Source organism: Gobio gobio (assembly GCF_949357685.1).
Source record: "Gobio gobio genome assembly, chromosome: 3".
NCBI lineage: Eukaryota > Metazoa > Chordata > Actinopteri > Cypriniformes > Gobionidae > Gobio > Gobio gobio.
In genome coordinates this window covers 63,720,100-63,745,359 of record NC_137099.1, presented here as the reverse complement: position 1 = coordinate 63,745,359, position 25,260 = coordinate 63,720,100, and the positions used below count along the sequence as shown (strand labels likewise).

Sequence of the window (25,260 nt, the reverse complement as noted above, 5' to 3'; positions counted from 1 at the left end):
GGAATTATCTTTGCATTTAAAGGTGGATGAATATGATTATGTAATCTACGCCACAACGGAAAAAATGAAGTGCAAATGTGGAGAAGTGGGGCATCTAGTTCGTGCTTGTCCAAATAAAGACAAAAACAATTTGACGGCCGCCAATGGTGAGGTGACTCAGCCTGAGACGATAAACCCAGCAGTGACGGAGACGGACACGACGAATAGGAGAATGATTGAGGAAACACCGAATGAAAGCGCAGAGGTTTTGGCAACTGAAGGAACGGAGAGCACAACTGGAGCTGCGGATACTTTATTTGACACAGAAGTAAGTGCTAGAGAAGACAACAGTGAGTTTTCAGCTTCACGGGCGAGGATACCGATCGATGATGGACTAGAAATGGAGAGGGAACAGACGAGCTTTAAAATCCCAATGAAAAGGAAAAAACCGTGTGATTCTCAAGTTGTTAGAGCAAAGAAGGCAGATGTGGATGATACGAGTGCTGAGGATGGTATGGAAAGTGGCAGCGAGTCCTCTGACTCGAGCGTAAGTTTTTCTCAAACTGATTTTCAGAACACTTATGAAGCAGATGATATCAGACTCTTTTTGAGAGCTACTAAAAATAAGAGAGGGGTATATGTTGAACAATTTTTCCCTGATTATAAACAATTTGTGGACAAAGCAAGGATGTTTATGTCGGAGGGACTGTTTACAAACAAAGAAGTGTACCGACTAAAGAAGATAGTGAGGAAAATCACTTCTGACATTGCTGAAGATGGAGACGGAAAGGTTTAAAAGAGATATGTTAAATGTGATGGTTATCTGCAATTTGATGATACTTCTCCTTATATCTTTCATGTGTGAGGTTAACATCGCTACTATTAATGTTAACGGACCAAGAGATATGAGGAAAAGAGCTACAATTTTCGAGTTACTGAAACAAAGGAAAGTTGACATCACGATGCTGCAAGAAACACATAGTGATATTAAGAATGATGCTGATTGGGCAAGAGAGTGGGATGGGCTGTCCATCCTGAGCCACAATACCTCACTTAGTGGTGGTGTGGCATTTCTTTTCTCAAAAAACTTCACTCCAGACACATACCAGGTGGATGAAATAATTAAGGGCAGAATGCTAAAAGTGCAAAATGTATTTTGTTTTCATTTGTGTGTAGAGTCCCACAGCTTGTGTGGAGAGAATGATATTTTAAATTCACTGTGTTCTGCTTTACAAGAATGTAATGAGAATGACTATCTTGTCTTGGGTGGAGATTTTAACTGCACAGAGTCCAACTTGGACAAAATCATATTGAACCTCATATGCCCTCTCGGAATCACTTAATTCAACTTTTAAAAACACATGATTTATGTGACATTTGGAGACAACTGAGTGGGTTACAAAGGCAATATACATGGACTCATGTCAGAGACAATGTTATTTCCCTTGCCAGACTTGAAAATTAGCGATTTCAAAATAGCGATTCCTTCGATAATTTACCCCAATTGTTACAGGAAGCAAACACTGAGATCTCAAACGCTTTGAGCATGGGAGAGGTTTATAAGGCCCTCCAAGGAATGGAGGTTGGAAAAGCCCCGGGAATTGACGGTTTACCGGTCGACTTTCTTAAGTGTTTCTGGTCAGTACTGTGCAGTGATCGGCTAGATGTACTAAACGAGAGTTTGAAAGAAAGTCAATTGCCCTTAAGCTGCCGTAGAGCAGTGCTAACCCTCCTGCCAAAAAAAGGTGATTTAACAGAGATAAAGTGCTGGCGACCTGTTTCATTGCTCTGCAGTGAAATCAAGCTGCTTTCCAAAACTTTAGCTAATAGGTTGTCGGGGGTAATAGACGGAGTCATCCATCCTGATCAGATGTATTGCGTCCTTGGTAGATCCATTTTTGACAATATATCCCTGATTCGTGATGTTTTCGAGATTTCCAGAATTTTCTATTTGGATTGCGGCCTAATCTCTCTAGATCAGGAGAAGGCTTTCGATCGAGTTGAACACTGCTACTTGTGGAGAGTTTTGGAAGTTTTTGGTTTTAGTCAGACTTTCACTAATTTTATTAAAGTTCTCTATAGTGGGGCACAGAGTTTGCTTAAAGTGAATGGCAATTTGTGTGCTCCTTTTAGTGTTTGTAGAGGAATAAGGCAAGGATGCTCGTTGTCTGGTATGCTGTATTCATTGGCGATAGAACCCCTACTTAATCAGATAAGGACAAAATTGCAAGGTTTTAATTTACCGATTAATAAGGGTAGAATAATTTTGTCAGCATATGCTGACGATGTTGTAGTGATGGTTAATGGACAAGACGATGTACAGGCTCTGTCAAATATACTTACAAGTTTCAAAAATCTTTCTTCTGCAAGTGTAAACTGGGGAAAAAGTGAAGCTTTATTTTTGGGTAATGGGTCAAATGAGAGGCCAAAACTTCCTGAAAGTTTAAGCTGGGGAAAAACAGGTTTTAAATATTTAGGTGTGTTTTTGGGAGATGAGGCAACAATGCAAAGAAACTGGGAAGGAGTCTTGGAGGTAGTACATATAGGGGGTTTGTGGACAAAAGCCCATGTTAATCGATTGCCATTGGGCGCATAATCTAGATAAAGTAAAAGGGCGTCTGAACAGATGGAAGCGTTTGTTGCCAATGGTATCCTATAGAGGGCGCATTTTAATAATTAACAATCCAATTGCTTCCTCTCTACACAGCAAAATCCCCAGTGTTAAATTAACACTCCTCAGTGTACATATGTGTCCACACTACAGGGTGTTAAAAGTAACACTTAAGAAGTGTTAAAGTTAATGAGATAATTAAGTGATTAATTAAGTTATGATTGACCATTAGTGATGAGAAACACAAGAACTACAACTGACTTCAGCCACAGCTTTAGATGCAATCCACTGAAGATAAAAGAAGACATTAAATCTCTGAAGATCTCAGCAGAGGAGGATTAAACAACTCCACAAACAGCATTACCAGCTTCACACATTACTAACCAGACTGACTTTATTTCTGTCAGACGTCTACAGAAGCTCTTACTGAGGTTTAGATGTTGATGATTTATTGAAAATAAGAGTTTTGTTTGACGCCACCATTATGGTGATCAGTATTGCTTTAGTTGGGCTCTTGACCCTTGACTTGTCAGCATTTTTTCTCTTTGGTTGCTGTAACTGTTTGTTACAGTGAAAACAGCAAGAGAAAATTGATGATGACAAGTTGGTGACAGATGATGTTGTCTTGTTGTTGATGATACAGTTGTTATCATCATATGGTGCCTTATTTGCTGATCTCCTGAGAGTCATTGATTATAGTAGCATTGTGATTCTACAGCAGGAGATCCAGCAGCGTTTTCATCAGATAAACTGATCAATGTTTAAAACATGTACATAAGTCTTGTTTTCCGGTTTAATAACACATCACACAATAAGCACTTCTAACTCCTGCGAGTTTATCTCACACACAGACATCAAGAATCAGCCTATGAATCTCAACAATGGTGACATGCTTCATGCCGCAATGCATTCTGGGTGCATCATGCAAACTCATCCATGGCTCCCAGAATGCATTGCGGCATAAAGCATGTCACCATTGTTGAGATTCATAGGCTGATTCTTTATGTGTGTGTGTGAGTTACTCTCGCAGGAGTTAGAAGTGATTAGTGTACAATTTGCTTTTAAACCTATTCAGGTTTATTGATTAAAACCGATCTGGATCTTTCCTGGAATAACAGTAAAAACAAAGTTAATCAGTGATTTAAATCACTATACAATGATCTTATTCTTATCACTGAACAGTCAACAGCATCTGATTGTGTTTACTCTTGCTTTTCTTCCCATTGCAAATTCAGTTACAGCAGCCAGAGAAACACTAACATTAAAATGTCATCAAACTGCCCAACTAAAGAAAACACTGATCACCATGATGGTGACATTAAAAAAGTTTCAACACAAAATAAACAAAAAAGTAATTCTCAATAAGGGCTTCTGAAGTCGTCTGACAGAAATAAAGTCAGACGGGTTAGTAATGTGTGAAGCTGGTAATGCTGATTGTGGAGTTGTTTAATCCTCCTCTGCTGAGATCTTCAGAGATTTAATGTCTTCTTTTATCTTCAGTTGATTTCATCTAAAACTGTGGCTGTAGTCAATTGTAGTTCTTGTGTTTCTCATCACTAATGGTCAATCATGACTTAATTAATCACTTAATTATCTCATTAACTTTAACACTTCTTAAGTGTTACTTTTAACACCCTGTAGTGTGGACACATATGTACACTGAGGAGTGTTAATTTAACACTGGGGATTTTGCTGTGTATGGCACAAATTGAATTGTGTTGACCCTCCTCTACAACTACTCACAAAGATACAAGCTCTGTTGGTTGATTTTTTTCTGGGACAAAATGCACTGGGTACCGCAGAGCATTTTATTTTTACCAAAAGAAGAGGGTGGTCAGGGTTTAGTGTATTTACAGAGCAGACTGACAACTTTTCGGTTACTCTTTGTTCAGAGGATGTTATTCTGTCCTACTCAGTGTAAATGGTATGCTGCTGCCTTTGTTATTTTGCATACATTGGAAAATTTGGGACTGGACAAAACACGTTTCTTAATGGACCCTGGAAAAATTAATCTGTCTACTTTGCCCGTGTTTTGCAGGAACTTGTTTAAAGTTTGGAGTCTTTTTAATTTTACAAAAGACTTGTCGTCACCCTTCATTGGCTTTTAAAAGAGCCTTTGGTTTTTGGATCACGGATGGATGTGTCTACAAGTGCTTGCATTCCAGGTCTTAACAGGTCACTAATTTCTAGTGGAATTTTCACTTTAGAACAGTTACTGGAAGTAACTGGGACTGATTTTAGAAATGGAGATGCACTGGCACAGAGACTGGGTTTTAGGTCAGTTCGGATAATTGCACAATTGCTACTAAAATGGCAATCATTACTCTCCTCAGATGAAAGGACGTTACTTGCAGAATACCATGAAGGACATTCTAAGGGAAACATTACAGATTTTTTTCCTGACTTGCTCATTTCCTTGAATTTGAGAGATGTGTATGGTGTTTTTTTAGATTCTGATGATTTGTCTGATGCAATGTTTTCTTCATGTACAGGTATTTCTTTGTATAGATATTGTGTGATAGCTTTCTGTAAAAAAACGTTGAAACCGTTGAACATGAAAGTTGATACTCCATGGCGGGCGTATTTTAATTTGGATACAGAGAGAAAACCCGAATGGAGGGCAATTTACAAGCCGCCTTTTGCCAAAAAAGTAGGAGATCTACAGTGGAGAATCTTACATGGAGTTATCGCTGTTAATGCTTTTATTTCCATTTTAAATCATGAGGTTGAAGTTGGGTGTCCTTTTTGCAAGGAAAGAGAAACTGTTTTTCATGCCTTATTAAATTGTAACAGATTACAGCTTCTGTTTCGTCTGTTAGGAGACATTTTTGAAAAATGCAATGAAGTTTTTTCTCCAGAGGTTTTTATCTTGGGTTTTAAGTATGTTGCAAAGTAAAAGTTTTTATGCCAGTTGTTGAATTTTGTGTTGGGCCAAGCAAAGATGGCCATCTACATCAGTAGAAAAAACGAAAGTAGAACACAATTTGTTTCAGGACAGCACAATGGTTTTTTCAAAAATGGTAAAGTCAAGAATCACAATTGATTTTAATTATTATAAAATGGTGAATGACAAAATCACGTTTGAAGGTATATGGTGTTGCAAAGAGGTTTTGTGTGTTGTAATTGATGACGAATTGGTTTTTACTTTTTAAGTGTTAGAGTATATGTGAATGTGAGTGTTGTATTGTACTGTTGTACCCCCTATTTATTTGAAAATAAAGTGCTGTAAAAAAAAAAAAAAAAAAAAAAAAAAAAAAAAAATTTCTCTCTCTCTCTGTGCAACAAATGTTTTGAACAGGCTCAAAACTACATTTGTTGAGTAATCCTGATTACTACAGTCAAAAAAAGCTATCATTAAATAATGGGACATTATTGTAAATTGGTGGAAAACAGTCTCAACAAGTTGAGCCATGAACGCTGTGCTAAGTGATGAACTGTGACTTGGAATCTCATATGGTCCGTTTTTTTTCCGGAAGAAAGCACTGAACGCAACAGAGAAAATAAATAAATAAAAATATATTTTTTTAAAGGATACACACTAAAGGATACACACTAAAGAGATGGAGAATTATTCAACCGAGGCTCGACTTGTCGAGACTGTTTTCCAAGATGGCTCCTGTCTGTATACCCGTAATGTCTTTATAAAGTATCTTCTTATTAAACTGTTTGTACACTTACAAAGTTCTCAAAACGCATCCCAGAGAACGATCTATTTGGTAACCATGTGTTAATTACCCCTAGGTTCATTTTTCGTTTCGCAGTTCGTCCTTTAATGATTTTTCAGTAACTGTGACATTAAAGCATTTAAACATAGTCTGTGATTTCAAATTTATTGTGATTTTTTATAATATTGATGTTTCAGACCCACCCAGGAGCGTCTCAGTGTTGATGAGTGGATCTGGTGTAATAGTGGAGGGAGATTCAGTGAGTCTGAGCTGCAGCAGTGATTCAAACCCTCCTGCTCTGAACTTCAGCTGGTTTAAGGAGAATGAAACCTCAGCTGTTGGATCTGGACAGAGTTTCAGTGCACTACAGAGTGGACGCTTCTACTGTCAGGCTCACAATCAACATGGATCTCAGAGATCAGACGCTGTAACTGTCACAGGTGAGGGTTTTGTTTTATTAAAGGGTTCAAGACAGTTGTGTATCTTTGAAAGTTAAACTTAACTCAAATCTTTCAGTTTATCGTGGTCTTGGCTGGCATGTCTGGTTGGGGATCACAGTGGCATGTTTAGGATTCTTCATCATCATCATCATAATTCTGTTAATAATGTAAGTTATCTCACTTACACTGAGTGTATGAATGTAATTCACTTTCAGACTAGTGCAGGTGAAAATGTGATGTGATTAGCAATTCATCTTTAAAATGCAGCTTACTAGTTTAACGTCTGTTAAATCAGGAGAAATCGAAGAGGTGCTACAGCTGAAGACCTCCGAGCGAAACAGGTAAATCATCCAGACACAACATGTGAATAATCTTCTAAGACGGGGCCATTCATGCCAAATGTTAGAGACAAGTCAGTGGAATGAAAATAAAACCCAGGAAAGTCTAGAGATTATTTTTTTTAAAGTTTACAGCCTTTTAATTTGACTGCCGCTTTTATGGAACTCCGTTGCACGTGAGTGCAACAGTCAAACACATCCATATAGTGTGTGTTTACAGAGAAAAACAATGGAAAAGTAGCACACTGAAATGGAAAAATGGGTTCTGTGTGATTGGCCCTTAAATGATTATTGTGCGTTCAAATCCTCCTGCGAAGTTCGTATTTACGAGGTATGAAGTCGTGTTTAAGTCATGTGATTTCAAGTCACTTTCATCAGAGTAAGATGGTGGAGTACTTTAAAAATACAGCAAGGATCTTAAAATCTACTTCCAGAAAATGAAGGACAAGGAATGTGCATCAGGTGTGCTTTACTTTATGTTTTTAATAAAGTTATGAAGCCACTGTAAACTCAACTGTTACATATTATACTGTTATATTATAATTATATCATAGTTATCATGTTTTTGCTGTAAATAAAAAAGCCTGACAATATCACTGCTAACTTTAAGTATTTCGCCATTTTTCTCACTGACAAGCCAGCCACTAAATGTCACGACTCACCAGTGAGAGTGCCCCTGATTACCACCAGAGGGCACTCCACCCCAGACTGTCATTCCATCAAAGACTACATTACACATAATCCTTTGTCCGGACTCATCAGCACTCATTGTTTACACATGTGTCTCATTTACCTCATTACCTCTTGTTACGGATTTTGCCATATCATGGATCCAGCTGTTGAACTCATCCGTCTGAAGCAAGGTAATAGATCACTCGAGGACCCCACAAAAACATTTTTGGGGAAAAAATGCCAGAGCCTCTCCACGTTCATGGTCACTGAGCCAGTGTCTCCGGACAAGATGGCCTCCACACCAGTGTCTCAAGACAAGATGACCACCGCCACGCCAGAGCCCTCTGCCAAGATGGCCACCTTGCCAGAGCCCTCATCCAAGATGGTCGCTATGCCCAAGTCAGTCTTTGGAGTGTGCAGCGCTGACCATTGTGGCCACAGCAATATGGTGTGTGTGGGCAGCACATACATTAGCTCCAGCCCCTTTCCAGAGTCCAGTGAAGGCTCCAGCCCCTATTCCGAGTCCAGAGAGGACCGTCTCCAGTCCCGAGTCCAGAAAGGACTCTGTCTTCTGTCCCGAGTCCAGAGAGGACTCCGTCTCCTGTCCCGAGTCCAGAGAGGACCCTGGCCAGGCCACCTGGTCAGCCTGCTCAGGCGTGGGGGTCTTCTAGCCTGTCTAGTCAGCTGTGGTGGTTGTCTGCTCCACCATGGGGTTCAAGACCATCTGCACTACTGTGTTGGTCGTCTGCTCCGCCATGGGGGTCTTCAAGCCCATCTGTGCTGCTGTGGTGGTCGTCTGCTCCCTTCTACCCTGGTCATCTGCCCGGCCTGCTCCGCGATGGTCGCCTGTTCGGTCTGCGCCACCCTGGTCATCTGTCTGGCATGCTCCGGGCAGATGACCAGGGTGGAGCAGGCCTATATCTAGCCTGTTCACCCAGTCATTCATTGCAAAGTTTTGTTTGTTCTATTACTGCATTCTGAGCGTTTTACCTGGTTTCTTGTCTCTTGGTGTTTTGGATTTCTTGCCCGTTCCGTGGATTACCCTTTAGCCTGTCTCTCCTGTCTTGTTTGCCTGTTTTGACTGCTTGCCTGTGTGTGACCTTTTGCCTGTTTTTTGACTATGATTGTGGATTACCCTTTAATAAAGCTGCGTTTGGGTCCTCAGCCTTCGTGTCTCGGCAGTTTTGTTACAGTAAAGATCAGGGCTTAAAGAAAATCCAGAGCTTCCCACTGGTATTTACGACTTTATGGTGGCGTTCATGTGCGTTCAACTCATAAATACGATCTTTACTACATGACTTTAATTAGTTCACCCAAAAATGAAAATTACCCCATGATTTACTCACCCTCAAGTCATCCTAGGTGTACAGTATATGACTTTCTTCTTTCAGATGAATACAATCAGAGATTTAATAAAAAAATACCCTGGCTCTTCAAAGCTTGCCGAAGCTAGTTATTTTAGGCTATAACGATTTAAATATGGATATTTTTCTTACATAAACCCATCACTTCACTTTAAAAGGCCTTAATTAACCCCCTGGAGTTGTGTGGATATATTTTATGATGGATGGATGTGTTTTTTGGGTTTCAAAAACGGAATTTAAAAAGCATTTATAAAGCTTGGAAGATCAAAGATATTTATTTATTAAATCTCCAGTTGTATCCATCTGAAAGAAGAAAGTCATACACTGTACACCTAGGATGGCTTGAGGGTGAGTAAATCATGGGGTAATTTTCATGTTTGGGTGAACTATTCCTTTAAAATGAGAATAATAATATTTTTTTTCTTCCGTTTCAGGACAATCTGTACTCTAACGTAACAGGGAGAGACGTTCATGTTTCTGAATCAGCCGATTGTGATGACGCTCAGTACGCCAGTGTTACTTCCAGCAAACCCAGAAGAGACACAAATGCTCCTGAATCCAGAGATACTGAGGAGATCCAGTACGCAAGTGTCCAACATCACAGAAAGAAAGAGGCGAGGAGAGCAGAGGAGAAGGAAAGCCCATATGACAATATCAGGATTCTTCAGCCTGAATCTGCTGTGAGGTGAGAAGGACAGTCTTAAAGGGACAGTTCACTCAACAATAAGACATTTGCCATCTACTCACCCTCTTGTTACTTTTATGATTATGATGAAAGGAGAATTTATAGTTAATTCTGGACATCTTTCCTAATAACTTTGTGTTCCACTGAGGATTCAGGAAAAAAAATATGATATACAAAGTGATTTTTAAAATGACATTATCATAATGTAATCTGATACATAACATCAGTTTTTTTTCTCTTTTTTTATGTTCTCTAGGCGATCAAATGTGCAGACTGTGGAAGAGGCGTCTGTGATCTACAGCCGTGTCAAATGAGTGATGGAGGCATCATGAAGACAAAGCCTCTTTTACACATTACAAGAGCAGAATAGAGCCAAGAACCCACAACACTGTGTTTGGTGCAAGGTTATTATAGTTTTGCTTTTTTTTAAATTAGTTTTTATTTTATTTCGTTTTCGTTTTCAGTTTAGTTTTAGTTCGTTTTAGAAATTATTTTGCTAGTTTTAGTTTAGTTTTTATTTTGTAAACACATTTATATTTAGTTTTTATATATTTCGTTTCAGTTTTAGTTTTAGTAATTATAGTTTAGCAGAGTTACCAGAACGCAGTGTAGAGACCAAATCAAGATTTTTTTACTTCAGCAAAGTTTAAAGTTTGCTCCGATTAGAGTTTACTCTTATGCAGACATCTTAATAATATAAATAATATAATGTAATAAAGATTGTTTTATTTAAAGGATTAGTTCACTTTCAAATAAACTTTTGCTACAATTTACTCACCCCCTTGTCATCCAAAATATCCATGTCTTTCTGTCTTCAGTCGAAAAGAAATTAAGATTTTTGATGAAAAGATTTCAGGATATTTCTCCATATAATGGAAGTCAATAGACTCCATATGGTTCAAGGTCCAAATGAGAGGTTTAGTACAGCTTCAAAAGGGCTTTAAACCACATCAAACGGTACCAGACGATCAATAAGGGTCTTATTTAGCGAAACGATTGGTCATTTAAAAAAAAAAATAAAGTTTAAGTTTTATAAGCACAAATGCTCGCCTTGCTCTGTTCAGTGATGCGCGCTCGTGACGTCACGTAAAACACAATTACGTTGAAAAGGCTAGATGCTAGACGCAGCAGAAGTACAGAGTCAGTGTTTACAAATGAGTGGAAGGAGGACCGTATCCACATATTCAAACATCTTTGCGCCTGCGTCTAGAGTGACCTTTTCAACATAATTGCGCTTTACGTGACGCCACGAGCGCGCATCACTGAACAGAGCAAGGCCAGCATTTGAGCTTATAAAGCTTAAACTTTATTTATTTTTAAAAAAATGGCCAATCGTTTCGCTAGATAAGACCCTTATTGATCGTCTGGTACCGTTTGATGTGGTTTAAAGCCCTTTTGAAGCTGTACTGAACCTCTCATTTGGACCTTGAACCATATGGGGTCTATTGACTTCCATTATATGGAGAAAAATCCTGAAATCTTTTCATCAAAAATCTTCATTTCTTTTCGACTGAGGACAGAATTTTAATTTCTCTCAATTTCTCTTTTTATTGTCACATATCATGTACACAAGTGTACTGGCAGTGAAATGCTTAGGTGCAAGTCTCTTTTACATTGCAGTACATAGATTAACAATATACATAATAACAATAACCACATTTATTAAAGTGCAGTGCATGGATAAGTGAGTTGTGCTACAAAGTGTTGCTATAGTTCAGAAGTCTAATCGCCTGTGCAAAAAAACTGTCTACTGGTCCGGGCCCTAATACTCCGATACCGTCTGCCAGACGGCAGCAGTGAAAGCAGATCATGGCCCGGATGGCTGGAATCTCTGATGATCTTTTTAGCTTTTCTAACACATCGCTGGGTGTAAATATCCTGGAGGGAGGGAAGCTCACCTCCAACAATATGCTGAGCCGTCCGGACCACCCTCTGTAGGGCTTTCCGGTTGAGACCGGTACAGTTTCCATACCAGGCGATAATACAACCAGTGAGGATGCTCTCCACAGTGCTGCTGTAAAATTGTCTGAGAATTTTTTGTCTCATACCAAATTTCTTCAGCCGCCTGAGGAAGAAGATACGCTGATGTGCCTTTCTCACAACTAAATCAGTATGAACTGACCAGGTGATGTCATTGGTGATATGAACACCAAGGAACTTAAAACTATCGACCTGCTGCACTGGCGTCCCTTCAATGATAAGGGAGGGGTAAACACTGTTCTGTTTTCTAAAGTCCACCACCAGCTCCTTGGTCTTACTAATGTTCAGAGAGAGGTTGTTTTCATAGCACCAGTTTGTCAAAGTGTGCACCTCCTCTCTGTAGGCTGACTCGTTATTGTCTGTGATTAGGCCTACCACCGTTGTGTCATCTGCAAATTTGACAATGACATTGGAGCTGTGTGTGGCCACGCAATCATGCGTGTACAGAGAGTATAGAAGTGGACTGAGGACACACCCCTGTGGAGCTCCGATGTTAAGGGTCAATGTGGAAGAGATGTTTCGACCAACTCTGACCACCTGCTGTCTTTCTGTCAAAAAGTCCAGAATCCAGCTGCACAAGGAACTGTTCAGACCCAAAGTCCTTAGTTTTACAACAAGCTTAGGGGGCACTATGGTGTTAAAAGCTGAACTGTAATCAACAAACAGCATTCTGACATGTGTATTCCTCTTTTCCAGATGGGAAAGGACGGTGTGCAAGGTGAAAGCAATTGCATCCTCAGTAGAGCGGTTACTGCGGTAGGCGAACTGCAGTGAGTCAAGTGTTGCTGGTAGTACAGAGCAGATGTGATCTCTGATAAGCTTCTCAAAGCACTTACTGATGATGGAGGTTAGAGCAACAGGGCGCCAGTCATTCAAGCAAGTAACTTTGGATGTCTTTTGTATTGGTACAATGATAGATGATTTTAAACACTTTGGGACAGAAGATAAGGAAAGTGAGAGATTGAAAATATCAGTAAAAACACCTGCTAGTTGGTATGCGCATGTTTTAAGAACGCGGCCAGGAATGCCATCCGTAACCCCCCGCTTTGCGAGTGTTCACATGTCGGAACGATCGAGTAACATCCTCTATGGACACAGAAAGTGAACTAACCTTAGCAGTGTCATCCATCGGAGCTCCTTCCGTACGGGAGGGGTGGCTGACCTCAAAACGAGCATAGAAAGCATTGAGCTCGTCTGGCAGTGAGGCAGCTGTGTTTCCAGTAGGATATTTACGATCAGTGCAGTCCGTGATGTTGTACAATCCTCGCCACATTTCTCTTGAGTTGGAAGTGGCAAACTGAGCTTCTATTTTATCCCTGTACTGACGTTTGCTCTCTTAATGGCTTTACGGAGGGCATAGCTGGCATGCTTATGTTCCTCCACATTACCGGAATTAAATGCGGAGGCTCGAGCGCTGAGGGACGCGCAAACATCAGCGTTCATCCACGGTTTCTGATTAGGATATATTCAAATTTCTTTGGTCGGTACCACATCCTTTATACACTTCCTTATAAAACAAGTGACAGTGTCTGTGTATACATCGATGTCATCATCAGCTGCAACCCGGAACATGTCCCAGTCAGCGTAATCAAAACAGTCCTGCAACACAGAATCCGATTGGTCCGACCAAAGCTGGATTGTTCTGATGGCGGGTGTTTCCCTTTTCAGCTTCTGCCTGTAAGCAGGCAGAAGCAGAACAGCGGAATGATCTGATTTGCCGAAAGGTGGACGGGGGAGGGATTTGTAAGCATGCCGGAAAGGAGAATAACAATGATCTAGAACTCGATCTCCCCGTGTGTTGCATGTTACATGCTGAAAGAATTTTGGTGCAATTTTCCTGAGGTTGGCTTTATTGAAGTCCCCAATTACAATAAATGCAGCCTCGGGGTTCGTAGATTCCTGCTGGCACAAATGCCTATACAGTTCCCTGAGTGCTTCAACCGTGTCGGCCTGTGGAGGGATATAAACAGCTGTAATAATAACAGCTGTGAATTCCCTCGGTAGCCAAAAAGGTCGGCACAGAAGTGTGAGGTATTCCAGGTCAGGGGAGCAGTGCGACTTGACAGAATGCGCATTCCTCGGGTCACACCATGAATTGTTGGTCATGAAGCATACACCCCCTCCTTTACTTTTCCCTGACAGGTCCCGCTTTCTGTCCGCTTGGTGCACGGAGAATCCTGTGGGTTCGATGGCGAAGTCTGGTACCTCCTCGGACAGCCAGGTTTCTGTGAGGCAGATAATACAGCAATCCCTCATCTCACGCTGAAAGGAAATCCGCGCTCTCAGTTCACAAAGTTTATTGTCCAGGGACTGAACGTTTGCCAATAGGATACTGGGCAGCGGGGGTCGATTTGCACGGCGTCTCAATCTAACGAGGACGCCGGCTCTCTTTCCTCTCTTCCGGCCCCATTTGCGTTGTCGTGGTCGTGTAGCCCAGACAAATGGCTCCTCTGTGCTGTATGCAAACAGCGAGTCTGCATTGAGGAACTCAAAGTCTGGTTTGCGATGGGCGACTGCAGAACCAATATCCAAAAGTGTCTGTCTGTTATAAGCAATGGTGGTGACTACATCCAAGACAAGCAACATAAGAATTATAGACAAAACAAACAAAAAACTGCCAGGTAGAATCGGAGCTCGCAACACGGCAGCCATACTCGGCGCCATACATATGATATCTTGCGCCATACATATGATATCTCGCCAAAGACATGGATATCTTGGGTGACAAGGGGGTGAGTAAATTATAAGCAAAAGTTTATTTGAAAGTGAACTAATCCTTTAATGCCATGTCAGCAGCTAAGGCTATATTCATGGCAAAAATTAAATTACAAAAATACAAATATCATATAAATACAATAAAACCAAGCAAACAAACACGTCATATACAAGATTTTTTAAAATCAACTTATGATAAAAAAATCCAAAACCTTTTCATGCATAATCTTAATAAATAAGTTCTTAAGTGAAATAACTTGATAAAAGAGCATTCTTGTTTTAACCCAGGACAGCCCAACAAAATATGTTTAACAGAGAGGGGAATCTACAAAACATGCATAAATTTGGGTCTTTACCTTTAAGCGAAATTAAAGGACATATGAAATATCAGGACACAAATGTGTATAATGACATGGGTATGACATAGGTATTACAAAAAGAGGGTGAAATATGAGGACGTTCCCCATGTCCTCACTTTTCAAAATGCTTATAAATCATACAGAACAAGTTTTTTTCACTGAAATTAAACTGCAGTCTCCTGTGTGTGTGTCTGTGTGTGTGTGTGTGTGTGTGTGTGTGTGTGTGTGTGTGTGTGTGTGTGTGTGTGTGTGTGTGTGTGTGTGTGTGTGTGTGTGTGTGTGTGTGTGTGTGTGTGTGTGTGTGTGTGTGTGTGTGTGTGTGTGTGATGGGTAGGTTTAGGGGTAGGGGCAGTGTAAGGGGATAGAAAATACGGTTTGTACGGTATAAAAACCATTACGCCTATGGAATGTCCTCACATTTCACAAAAACAAACGTGTGTGTGTGTGTGTGTGTGTGTGTGTGCGTGCATGTCTGTGTGTGTGTGTGTGTGTCCTGGTATTCCCTACTTTGTGCGGAAATGTCTCCACACGGATGATAACATTATTAGTAGTAAATGATTTGTAAAAACAATGTTAACACCTTTGAGCCTGTCAATATTATGCGAACATGAAATCTCAAACACACAGTAACACTTGCTACTATAGTTTCTGTTGCACCTGCGTCTATCGTCGGCGCGTATGTAACGGCGTTCTAAAAGCAGTGAGCTTAAGTTCAACGTGCGTCTCTCTACCCTTTTTACGTCATTTCCCATTTCACTGTCACGAACGCATTCTTTGTGAACAGCCGTTGAACGGGACTAGCGATGTGTGTTCACTGCACGCGTCGCGTCTCAGGACAGCGGTTAATCTCCTCAGCTCACAGATTCTCCGCAACATTAAAGAGAGCTTATTAAATACGAAAACGAATATTTATTTTTTCTAATTATTATTTTAGTTTTTCAGTAAGAGTTGTTAGTTTAGTTTAGTTTTAGTTTTTCATTTATTATGATTTTTTAATTTAATTTCAGTTTACGAAAATGTTTTTTGACCAATAGTTTTAGTCTTAGTTTCAGTTTTCGTTTACGAAAATAACCTTGGTTTGGTGAGACTAAAGAAACTTTTGTGATGTAACTAGCTTGGCAATTTTTTTCTTAAAGTTTGACTTCAAATGTTTTCTGTACAACATTTTATGGAGCCCTTAAATTCTTTTTTGCCAAAAAACTAAAAGCAAAAATTCTCTCAAGGATGTCAAAATAAAACTCGTCTGTCCGCGGTCAAAGTGTCGACATCCAGTCTTACTCAATACAAGTTCCTATATTGAGTGTCTTGCTCAATAATTCTTCAGAAAATGCTTCCAGGAGGAAAGGGCATACAAACTTAGTTTAAAACCCCACTTTTATTTGTCATTCCATGATTTAATGATCAATCAAAGTGGTGGACACACGTCTTCATATTGTTAAACATTTTGGGTTTAATAAATGCCATTAGATTGTGATGAAGGTGTCTACAGCTGCTTGTGTGGGCAGGAGTCAAGAAAGAGGAACATTTCTGTCTGTCCAAGCATTTTAAAATAAACAGTGTGTAACCATGAGAAGTTCATCAGTTTAACTCTGGAGACACTCACCAGAACACGGTAAGAGTTACGCTGGTATATATGACAATATAGTCCGGTTAATACTGTTGTAGAAACCACTGACCTATTCAATAGGAAATATTCTCAATGAAAAATTATTTATGGAAATGTTTTAAATCTAAAGATTGTGTATTATAATGATCATTGTGTGTGTTACTCTATTCTAGTTCTAGCAGTGATGTCACTGATAATGGCTCCGCCTCTTCCTCTGGTGTTTCTGCTCATAATTCACGGTGAGTTGCTCCTGATGGAGAATATTTTAATCTTCTTTAGTCACTTCTCAGAGACTTTCTTTCAAATCACAGGTCTTCAACAGCAGTCACTGAACCCCCTGTTAAAACCCCTTTCACAAACATTTCTGTGAAGAAAAAAATCATCAAAAATAAAAGTCAGTCAGTCAAAAAAAAAGAAAAAAAAAATATTTAAATTATCCTTACTGCAATTGTAAAATAAAATACAATATGAATATGTGCATCAATAATGATTATTTTAATGTGGTTGCAATGTCAGCATTTCACGTGTTCGACAAAAAAAATTATAAATAAAAGCTGAATATGATGATCATGAGGGGTCAGTGAACTATACCTTTAATGTGTGTTTCAGGGGTTTTCAGTGATTGTGATGATTGTGGTGGTAGTGTGAGTTACAGTCCTTCACACATCTGTGCACTAAAGGACTCAACAGTGATAATGAACTGCACTTATAAATACCCTACAAGACATCAGATCAGGAAAGTGTTCTGGACCAAAACACTGGCAAAAGATAATGATGAGCTTCCAGATCTGTCTGAGGACCCTGAATACAGTCAGAGGCTTCAGTATCTGGGAGATAAACAGCAGAACTGCACCGTCAGACTGAGTCATGTGACACTGAAGGATTCACACGAGTACTATTTCAGATTCATCTCTAATAAAGACAAATGGACTGGTACATCAGGAGTGACTCTTAATGTCACAGGTGAGTTTGGTGAGGTTTATCTCTTGTTCTGAGCATTATGTTGAATAATAATCAGTGTATGACAGCAGCACTAGATATAATGTGTGTGTTGTGTTCAGATCTTCAGGTGGAGTCTCCTGAGAGAGTGACAGAGGGAGATTCAGTCCGTCTGACATGTAAAAGCAGCTGCACTCTGACTGACAGAGCAACATTCATCTGGTCCAGAAACTCACAGCCATTAACTGAGAGAAGAGACAGAAACAATGAACTCCTGCTGCAGTCAGTCAGAAGAGAGGATGCAGGCAGATATAGCTGTGCTGTACACGGACACCATCACATCTCTCCTGATGTTCATCTCAATGTCATGTGTGAGTATGAATTTTAGGGTATGCACTTTTTTTTCGTTTCTTTCCAAATGAAGAAGGTTCCAGTGATATAAACTAACACAGGCAAACATACATGTGGCCCTTGTAATTAATGGGTTTGACACAATCATTTTAGTAGAATAGTGTGCACTTTTTCAGCATGACAATACCCAAAGTGAGGTTCATAAAGAAACGATTTGAGTTTGGTGTGGAAGAACTTGATTTCAGTCCAGATCTGAATCCCACTGAACACATTTAGGATGAACAGAAACAAATCTCATCTCTGATGCTCTTGTGTCTCTGAATGGGAGCAAATCCCTGCATTCATGTCCAAACATCTAAAGGAAAGCTTTCGCATAAGAGGGGAAGCATTGCTTTGAAATTAAATATTCATCAAGCGTATGAAGTTAAAAGTGTGAGTAAACTAATCATGATCAGGCGACCCATCACGTCTTCACAGTTCCAATATTCATTTAAAAGCTTCAATGAATGCAAGCGTAAGGATTTGAGCGATTTTGACAAGGGCCAAATTGTGATGGCTAGACGACTGGGTCAGAGCATCTCCAAAACTGCAGCTCTTGTGGGGTGTTCCTGGTCTGTAGTGGTCAGTGTCTATCAAAAGTGCTCAAGGAAGGAACAGTGGAGAACCGGCGACAGGGTCATGGGCGGCCGAGGCTCATTGATGCACATGGGAAGCGAAGGCTGGCCCGTGTGGTCCGATCAAACAGACGAGCTACTGGAGCTCAAATTGCTCAAGAAGTCAATGCTGGTTCTGATGGAAAGGTGTCAGAATACACAGAGCATCTCAGTTTGTTGTGTATGGGGCGGCATATCAATGACAATCAGAGATCGGCTCTGATGACAGTGGAGAATACAAGTGCAAGTCCATCAGTGAACATGGAGAGAAATACTCTGATGCTGTGACTCTAAACGTCATGTGAAAGTTAATGATGGTTCAGTAACTGTGACATTAAAACCTCTAAATGTAGTCTTTGGTGGCAGCTTTATTGTGATTGTTAATGATATCTATATTTTTTCTGTTTCAGACCCACCCAGGAGCGTCTCAGTGTTGATGAGTGGATCTGGTGTAATAGTGGAGGGAGATTCAGTGACTCTGAGCTGCAGCAGTGACTCAAACCCTCCTGCTCTGAACTTCAGCTGGTTTAAGGAGAATGAAACCTCAGCTGTTGGATCTGGACAGAGTTTCAGTGCACTACAGAGTGGACGCTTCTACTGTCAGGCTCACAATCAACATGGATCTCAGAGATCAGACGCTGTAACTGTCACAGGTGAGGCTTTTATTAACACACTCCTGTGTCTTCACATCATTCATCAGTTTGGAGAGTTAATCATGAGGATCTTCCTCTTTCAGTTCATCATGGTGCTGGTAGAAATGTGATTGTGATCACAGCGGCATCTGGAGGATTATTCTTCATCATCTTCATCATCATCATACTATTTATTATGTAAATACAATATATACATATCAAACTGCTACTTTTTCAAACTAATGCATACATATATTTGATTAATAATTATATATGAAACAATTCAATAATTTTTACTTTTTGACAGTCAGAGGAAAATGATGACCAGAAGATCTGCAATACATGAGTATGAGGTGAGACGATCAAAGAATCACAATATAAATTCAATACAAGAATGCAATTAAATTAGCTTTTTCATCCATGCAGAGATGTGTGTGTGTGTGTGTGTGTGTGTGTGTGTGTGTGTGTGTGTGTGTGTGTGATATATTTATCCCTGTAGAACGATGAGCCCAGAGCAGGAACATATACAGCTCTTGAGCTCAAGTCCAGATCACCTGACCTGTACGACACACTCACAGTGAGTGAAATATCATAAACTACACAAGCAATAGAGTTTGTGCAGCTAATAAATAATCAGTGTGTTTCCCCATAGACTGTCCATCCCAGACCTGCTGTTCTCCAGTCGGGCTCTTCTGAATATGAGAATCCGTAAATTGGAGATCCTCAGGTCTTCTCAAGATAATCAGTAAAGATTAGATTATGTCCTCAGTAGTCAATCTACTAGTCAATAGACACTAAACAGTCTTTTCTTTCTGTTACAAACTGGACAGAAATCATATTCTTTTAAAGAAAAAATTGTGAGAACTCAAATTATTTGTAGCATTTGTTGTGTTGTTTCACAAGCTTTAAAATACAGACCTGTGTAAACGTGTGTGTTATTTCTGTTGTATCCACAGCAAGACACCACGCTAAAATGAAGCAACTTTTTCAAAACTTTTCTCAGCTTTTGTTGCGTCGCTGGACATGCCCACATCCAACTACCAATGAAAATTAAATGATTCTTCAGAGTTTCCATTCGTCAGTGAAGTGATGTTTCTCAAAGGTCCTGTAGAAAGTAATGGATTATATTCATGTGTGACATGAATAAACGTCATAGTGTAACTAATAAACAAATTGTTTCAATAATATTTAATACATTTTATCGTATTTATGTAATTAAAGGGTCGATGTGACAGATTTGTCTCTTTAGTCATTATCAAATTAAACATTACATGAAAAAAATCTACAAAGTCAACATTCTGTTTCAAATCTGTGCTTTAAAGTGCATATGAAACTGGCCAAGTCGTGTGTTTGTTTTTTTGGGGGGGCAGTTTAAGTGTACTTCCCGAGCAGTAATGCCAATGCCACGTATGTGACAATACGTTTTGCATTGGATTGAATTTGGACTGGATTTCCTCTTTACAGTTCTTGGTGACTCAAGTGATCACTGATTCATCTTCCAGAATCTGGCAGTACGATTTGGGAGTAAATTTTTAGTCCATCTCGGCAAAACGGACTTCAGGATGGACTAAAATTAACTCCCAAAACGTACTGCCAGATTCTGGAAGATGAATTCTTCAAACAGTGGTACTAGAGGATGTGGTGCTGGTCCTTCAAGAGTCATTCTCAACCTATAAAACCTATAAAGCCTATAAAAAAAGCAGGCTTCATGTATTTTACAACACTTCAGCTTATGATTCTTATTTAGTGGGGGTCATTTTTTAGGATTCTTTACCTAACTGAAGTCTCTGAGATCCTGACACCTTGCACTTCTGGAGACTCCAGGTAGGTTGCAGCTTTGGAAAATGGTGGCGCTGGAGACTAAAAGGTTCCTGATGGTTTCACCCTTAATTCTTCACCTTAATTCTTAATTCTTTTGCGGTTAACAGGTGTCTTTTCTCCACCACATGTTTTTGTCTGACCCTGCTGACCCAACGAGCATTTCACTGTCCAATGGTCACGCCTTAACTGCAATGTCTAGTATTGCATTAGTATTGCATCCTTCTCATGGGCATTTAATACTTTTTGACTTTTCAGTCTGAGTTAAATCTCTTTTTTGGCTCAATTTATCTGTAAAAGAAAACATGCCTAATAATTCTGCACACCTGAATATAAGGTGTTTTTCATTTCCAGCCTTCATGAACAATTATATATCACTTATACATTATTAAATACTAAATTAATAGTAGTTATTAGGATTACTGTGGTTTGGAATTGGTCAAATGTGCCTGGAAAAAAAATATGATCAGAAAATCAATGTGCCTAATAATTCTGCACTCCCTGTATACAGGGGGTTTTTGCCCACACTCTCAGAAAAAAAAGGTACAGTAGAGGTACAATTTTGGTCCTTGGAAAACAAAACGTATAACTGTACCTTAAAAGGTACACAATGGGTCCTCAGGGTACAGTTAGAGCAAGTTCAGTCCTAGAGAGTCACTGTCCTGCAGAGTTTGGCTCCAACCCTGAAAGACATCTATAGAAGCTCTTATTGAGAATTAATTCAAGTTATTAGAAATATATTTGTATGAAATATCTTTATGAAAATAAAATTGAAGTTGGCATTTTAGCAATCTAGAAGTGCACTACAGCTGAAGCCACATGTCTGACCATGTTATATTTCAAATCTGAAGATGATAAGTCTAAAACTCTGAAATTGTATTAAATGTTTTTCAAGATCATGTCATATGATTTTATTTTGAGATTTCTCTAAAATGTTAACTGATGTTTATTGCCTTCTCTTCTGTGCTACCATTCAGTTTATTGTCTCTATTGTTTTGAGGTGCAAACTGCCCATTCAGTTTCAGTCTCCCCAGAACACTTTCACACCTCTCTAGCCTGGTTATGGCTCTTATAATCTTAATTCTTTTGTCTTCATTGTAATCACTGATGACTCTCTATTCAAACTGTTCTATTCAAACCTCATTTATGATCAAACTTCTCACTTCACCTTCTAAAGTTCCTCAAATGCTGTTGTTGACAATAGAAACATTTCAGTTGGTTTTTCATTTCAGTCTATTCAAAATTATTAATAAAAATAACATATTTGCCCAGCTGGCAGGTGCATTGGCTAGCTAGCATGTTAGCTTAGCACACAATCAAAATACAATAAAGATTAAAACCATGTTTGTTCTCCAAAATTACTTTATATCACAAGTGGGATGTTTTAAATAACCTTCTGTGGTCTCATTTGGCTTCGGATCAAAAAATCAGACAGAAAATATATAATTTTACAATATTCTGCATATTGATAAAAGCTATGTCGAATAGCATTGCATTATAAATATAATCTATTATGAATACACCCAACATGGTATAAAGAACACAGACAAACCATACATCATCGCGATTGTGTGTTTATTATCTTCAAATGTCTCTATTTGCATGTTTCGCAATCTCAGGAAGCTTTTATTATGGACTTCTATTATGGCACATGGTTCTTCTTCGTCTGTCTGTACCATATATGGACTACATGTGCACAGAGCGCCCTCCGGCTGCCAGTATGAATTGAAAACAACACATAAGAGACTCCGTCGCTCATGAATAGGCTACATCTGCGCATTTTGAGGAAGTATTGAATAAAAAATACTCCTCTGTTTAGAAATTTGACACAGACATATGAGAATCTATCAATATTTCTCCTCATCTGCACACTTTTGAACTAAAAGCCCTGAGGGATGTTGATTTGTCGCGAGTCTTCGTGAGGAGAATAGAGGAGTTTTTTTTATGAATGAGATCAGCTGAGGCTCATATTACAATCAAACGGTACCGACGCGGTTTTCATATTCATAACTCCTGACACATATTAACAAATTACTCTCACTATAAGACTTTGAGAATAAAACAGAGGTAAAAAATGGAAGCTTGACTCTTAGATCTTTTAAATGATGTATAGATTGTCATGGTAATTACTTACATCTGACAGTCCTTTGAGCTAATTTAAACAAATAAAGCTTGAGGACGAATGCGCCCTCAATCCGGTTAAGGGGTTAACTGGAGTCGGGGACAGACTCTTGACCAGATACAAATGATCATTTATGAGGCTGAAAGAAAGAGATGGCGGGATGTCCTTACACTTTTAATAACACAGTCTCTGGCTGAACGAAACCTAGTGTTCAGGGGTTCATCAGAAAAACTCTTCCAACCAGATAATGGAAACTTCCTAAAAGAGGTTGAATTACTGGCAAGATTTGACCCCATTATGGAAAACCATCTCAGCAAAATTAAAGATGGAGAGACACATGCTTATTACTTTGGCCAGCACACACATAATGGATGGATCTTCATTTGAAGATTGCAGAGGGCAAGCTTTTGATAATGGGGCCAACATGAAAGGCAAGAACCAAAGAGTACAAGCCAGACTGCTCAAAAGAAATCCCAGAGCCATGTTTGTCCCATGTGGAGCACTTACTCTAAACCTTGTAATTGCAGAGGCTGCCAAATCTTCAAAAGATGCAGTAGGGTTTTTTGGGCATGTGCAGAAGCTCTTCACCTTCTTTTCAGCTGGCACACAAAGATGGAGTGTTTTAAAGAATCACGTGAACATAACCATCAAGTCATGGAGTGACACAAGATGGGAGAGTAGGCTCAAAAGCGTTCATGCCATTAGGTATCAGGCTTCTGAGGTTCGGGAGGCATTACTGGAAGCCAGGCAGAAGATCAATGATCCTGTGGCCAAAGTGTAGGCACAAGCACTTGCAGAGGAAGTTGGGTCCTACCGTTTCTTAATTTGCTGTGTCGTATGGTGTGAGATACTGACTATTACAAACAAGGTGAACAAGCTCCTCCAATCCACCTCAATGCAGTTGGATATCGCAGTGAATTTAATCACAAATGCAAAGGCCTCCCTCACTACATACCGGGAAACTGGATTATCTGAGGCCCAGACAACAGCCATAAGCATTTGTGAAGAGATGAATGTGGAGGCTGTTCTGAAAGAGAAGAGACTGATAAACAGCAAGAGGCATTTCAGCTATGAGGCTCCTGATGAACCAGGGACTGATACACTGAAAAATCTTGAAAGTCAACTTCTTTAACATTGTGGTCGACTCTGCTGTGACATCCATGGATGAGAGATTTGAAACACTCAACTAGGTGAAATCCAAATATGGAGTGCTGCTAAACTTCAGCACTGCCTCACAGATGTCTAGTGAATCTATAAAGGCTCACTGCATGGAAGTTCAAAACACTCTTACCTTCAGAGATGACTGTGACATCAATGTAATGGATCTGGCACACGAGATTCAGAATTTCATCAGATAAGATGACTGCAGATGAGCTGCTTTCCTTTCTCTGTGAGAAAAATCTGGAAGAACTCTATCCTAATAGTAGGGATAGGGATATTTATTAGGGATAGCCTTAAGAATTGCAGTCACCCTGCCTGTAACAGTAGCATCGTCAGAGAGGAGCTTTTCAAAATTAAAGCTCATCAAAACCTACCTGAGGTCTTCCATGTCACAGGAACATGCAATGAGTGGATTGGCCATCATGAGCATAAATCATAATGTGGGAAAACACTTGTCCTATGATGACATCATCAATGATTTTGCCTCAGGAAAGTGCAGAAAAGGGAATATTTTGATGGTAAGATTTTAATTCAAACATTCTTCAAATGTTTACACACTAAGTAACATGTAAGATTGTATGGCAGAAATGCATTTGTGTAAATGACTGCTCAACTAACTATGTGATATTCTTTCTCAGTTTCTTCTAGACAGTCCAAATAGACTGGTGGTGCCCATACTGATGCTGAAAATTCCCAGGCTGTAGAGGGAAACAAAGTTAATCCCAAAAGCCAAAGCTCAGGGTTAATTTTTGTAATTTTTTTCTTATTTATGTTTACGTTAATATTCACTTACTTAATAATATTTGCTTGTTATTTTAATATTCTATAGACAATACTCTATTCAATAAATGTTGTTTGTTAGAAACTCATTCTGTTTTGTATTGTTGTACTTATTCTTTGACTGAAAGACTTCTTTGACTGTTTTGTTTAAAGGAGGGCGGATTATATTGGGAGCACTGAGGTGTCATGTGTGACTGTGTGGCAATGGCAAATGGTTTATAGCACACAGGTCAGGTAGGAGGACCCCTTAGCAGAATTTTGCTTAGGTCCCCAGGGAGGTCAGGATCGGGTCTGATCTAGATGACGATACACAGCTGCTGCTGGACCTCATGGTCTCTAAGTGAACGGGGTAAAGAGCTCTCAGTCTACTGCACAGTCCATCACGTTCAT

General features: G+C 39.5%; 2 protein-coding genes across 2 annotated transcripts in view; both read left to right on the top strand.

Moving 5' to 3' along the window:
* LOC307123010 (sialic acid-binding Ig-like lectin 14) overlaps positions 1-15,966 on the top strand; it is a 35,515-nt gene extending 19,549 nt beyond the window's left edge. The window contains exons 5-10 of the mRNA XM_079811381.1: positions 6,453-6,695; positions 6,772-6,862; positions 6,991-7,036; positions 9,504-9,754; positions 10,011-10,158; positions 15,895-15,966. Of these exons, the coding sequence (XP_079667507.1) occupies positions 6,453-6,695; positions 6,772-6,862; positions 6,991-7,036; positions 9,504-9,754; positions 10,011-10,068 (689 nt within the window). The 3' untranslated portion in view covers positions 10,069-10,158; positions 15,895-15,966. The remainder of the gene's footprint in view (positions 1-6,452; positions 6,696-6,771; positions 6,863-6,990; positions 7,037-9,503; positions 9,755-10,010; positions 10,159-15,894) is intronic.
* LOC307123014 (B-cell receptor CD22-like) lies at positions 15,895-20,169 on the top strand. The gene is made up of 8 exons (XM_079811385.1): positions 15,895-16,653; positions 17,024-17,377; positions 17,476-17,724; positions 18,768-19,010; positions 19,094-19,187; positions 19,297-19,342; positions 19,489-19,566; positions 19,642-20,169. Exons 1-8 carry the CDS (start codon positions 16,599-16,601, stop codon positions 19,699-19,701), a joined length of 1,179 nt encoding a protein of 392 aa, XP_079667511.1. The 5' UTR covers positions 15,895-16,598; the 3' UTR covers positions 19,702-20,169.
* The last annotated feature ends 5,091 nt before the right edge of the window (positions 20,170-25,260 follow it).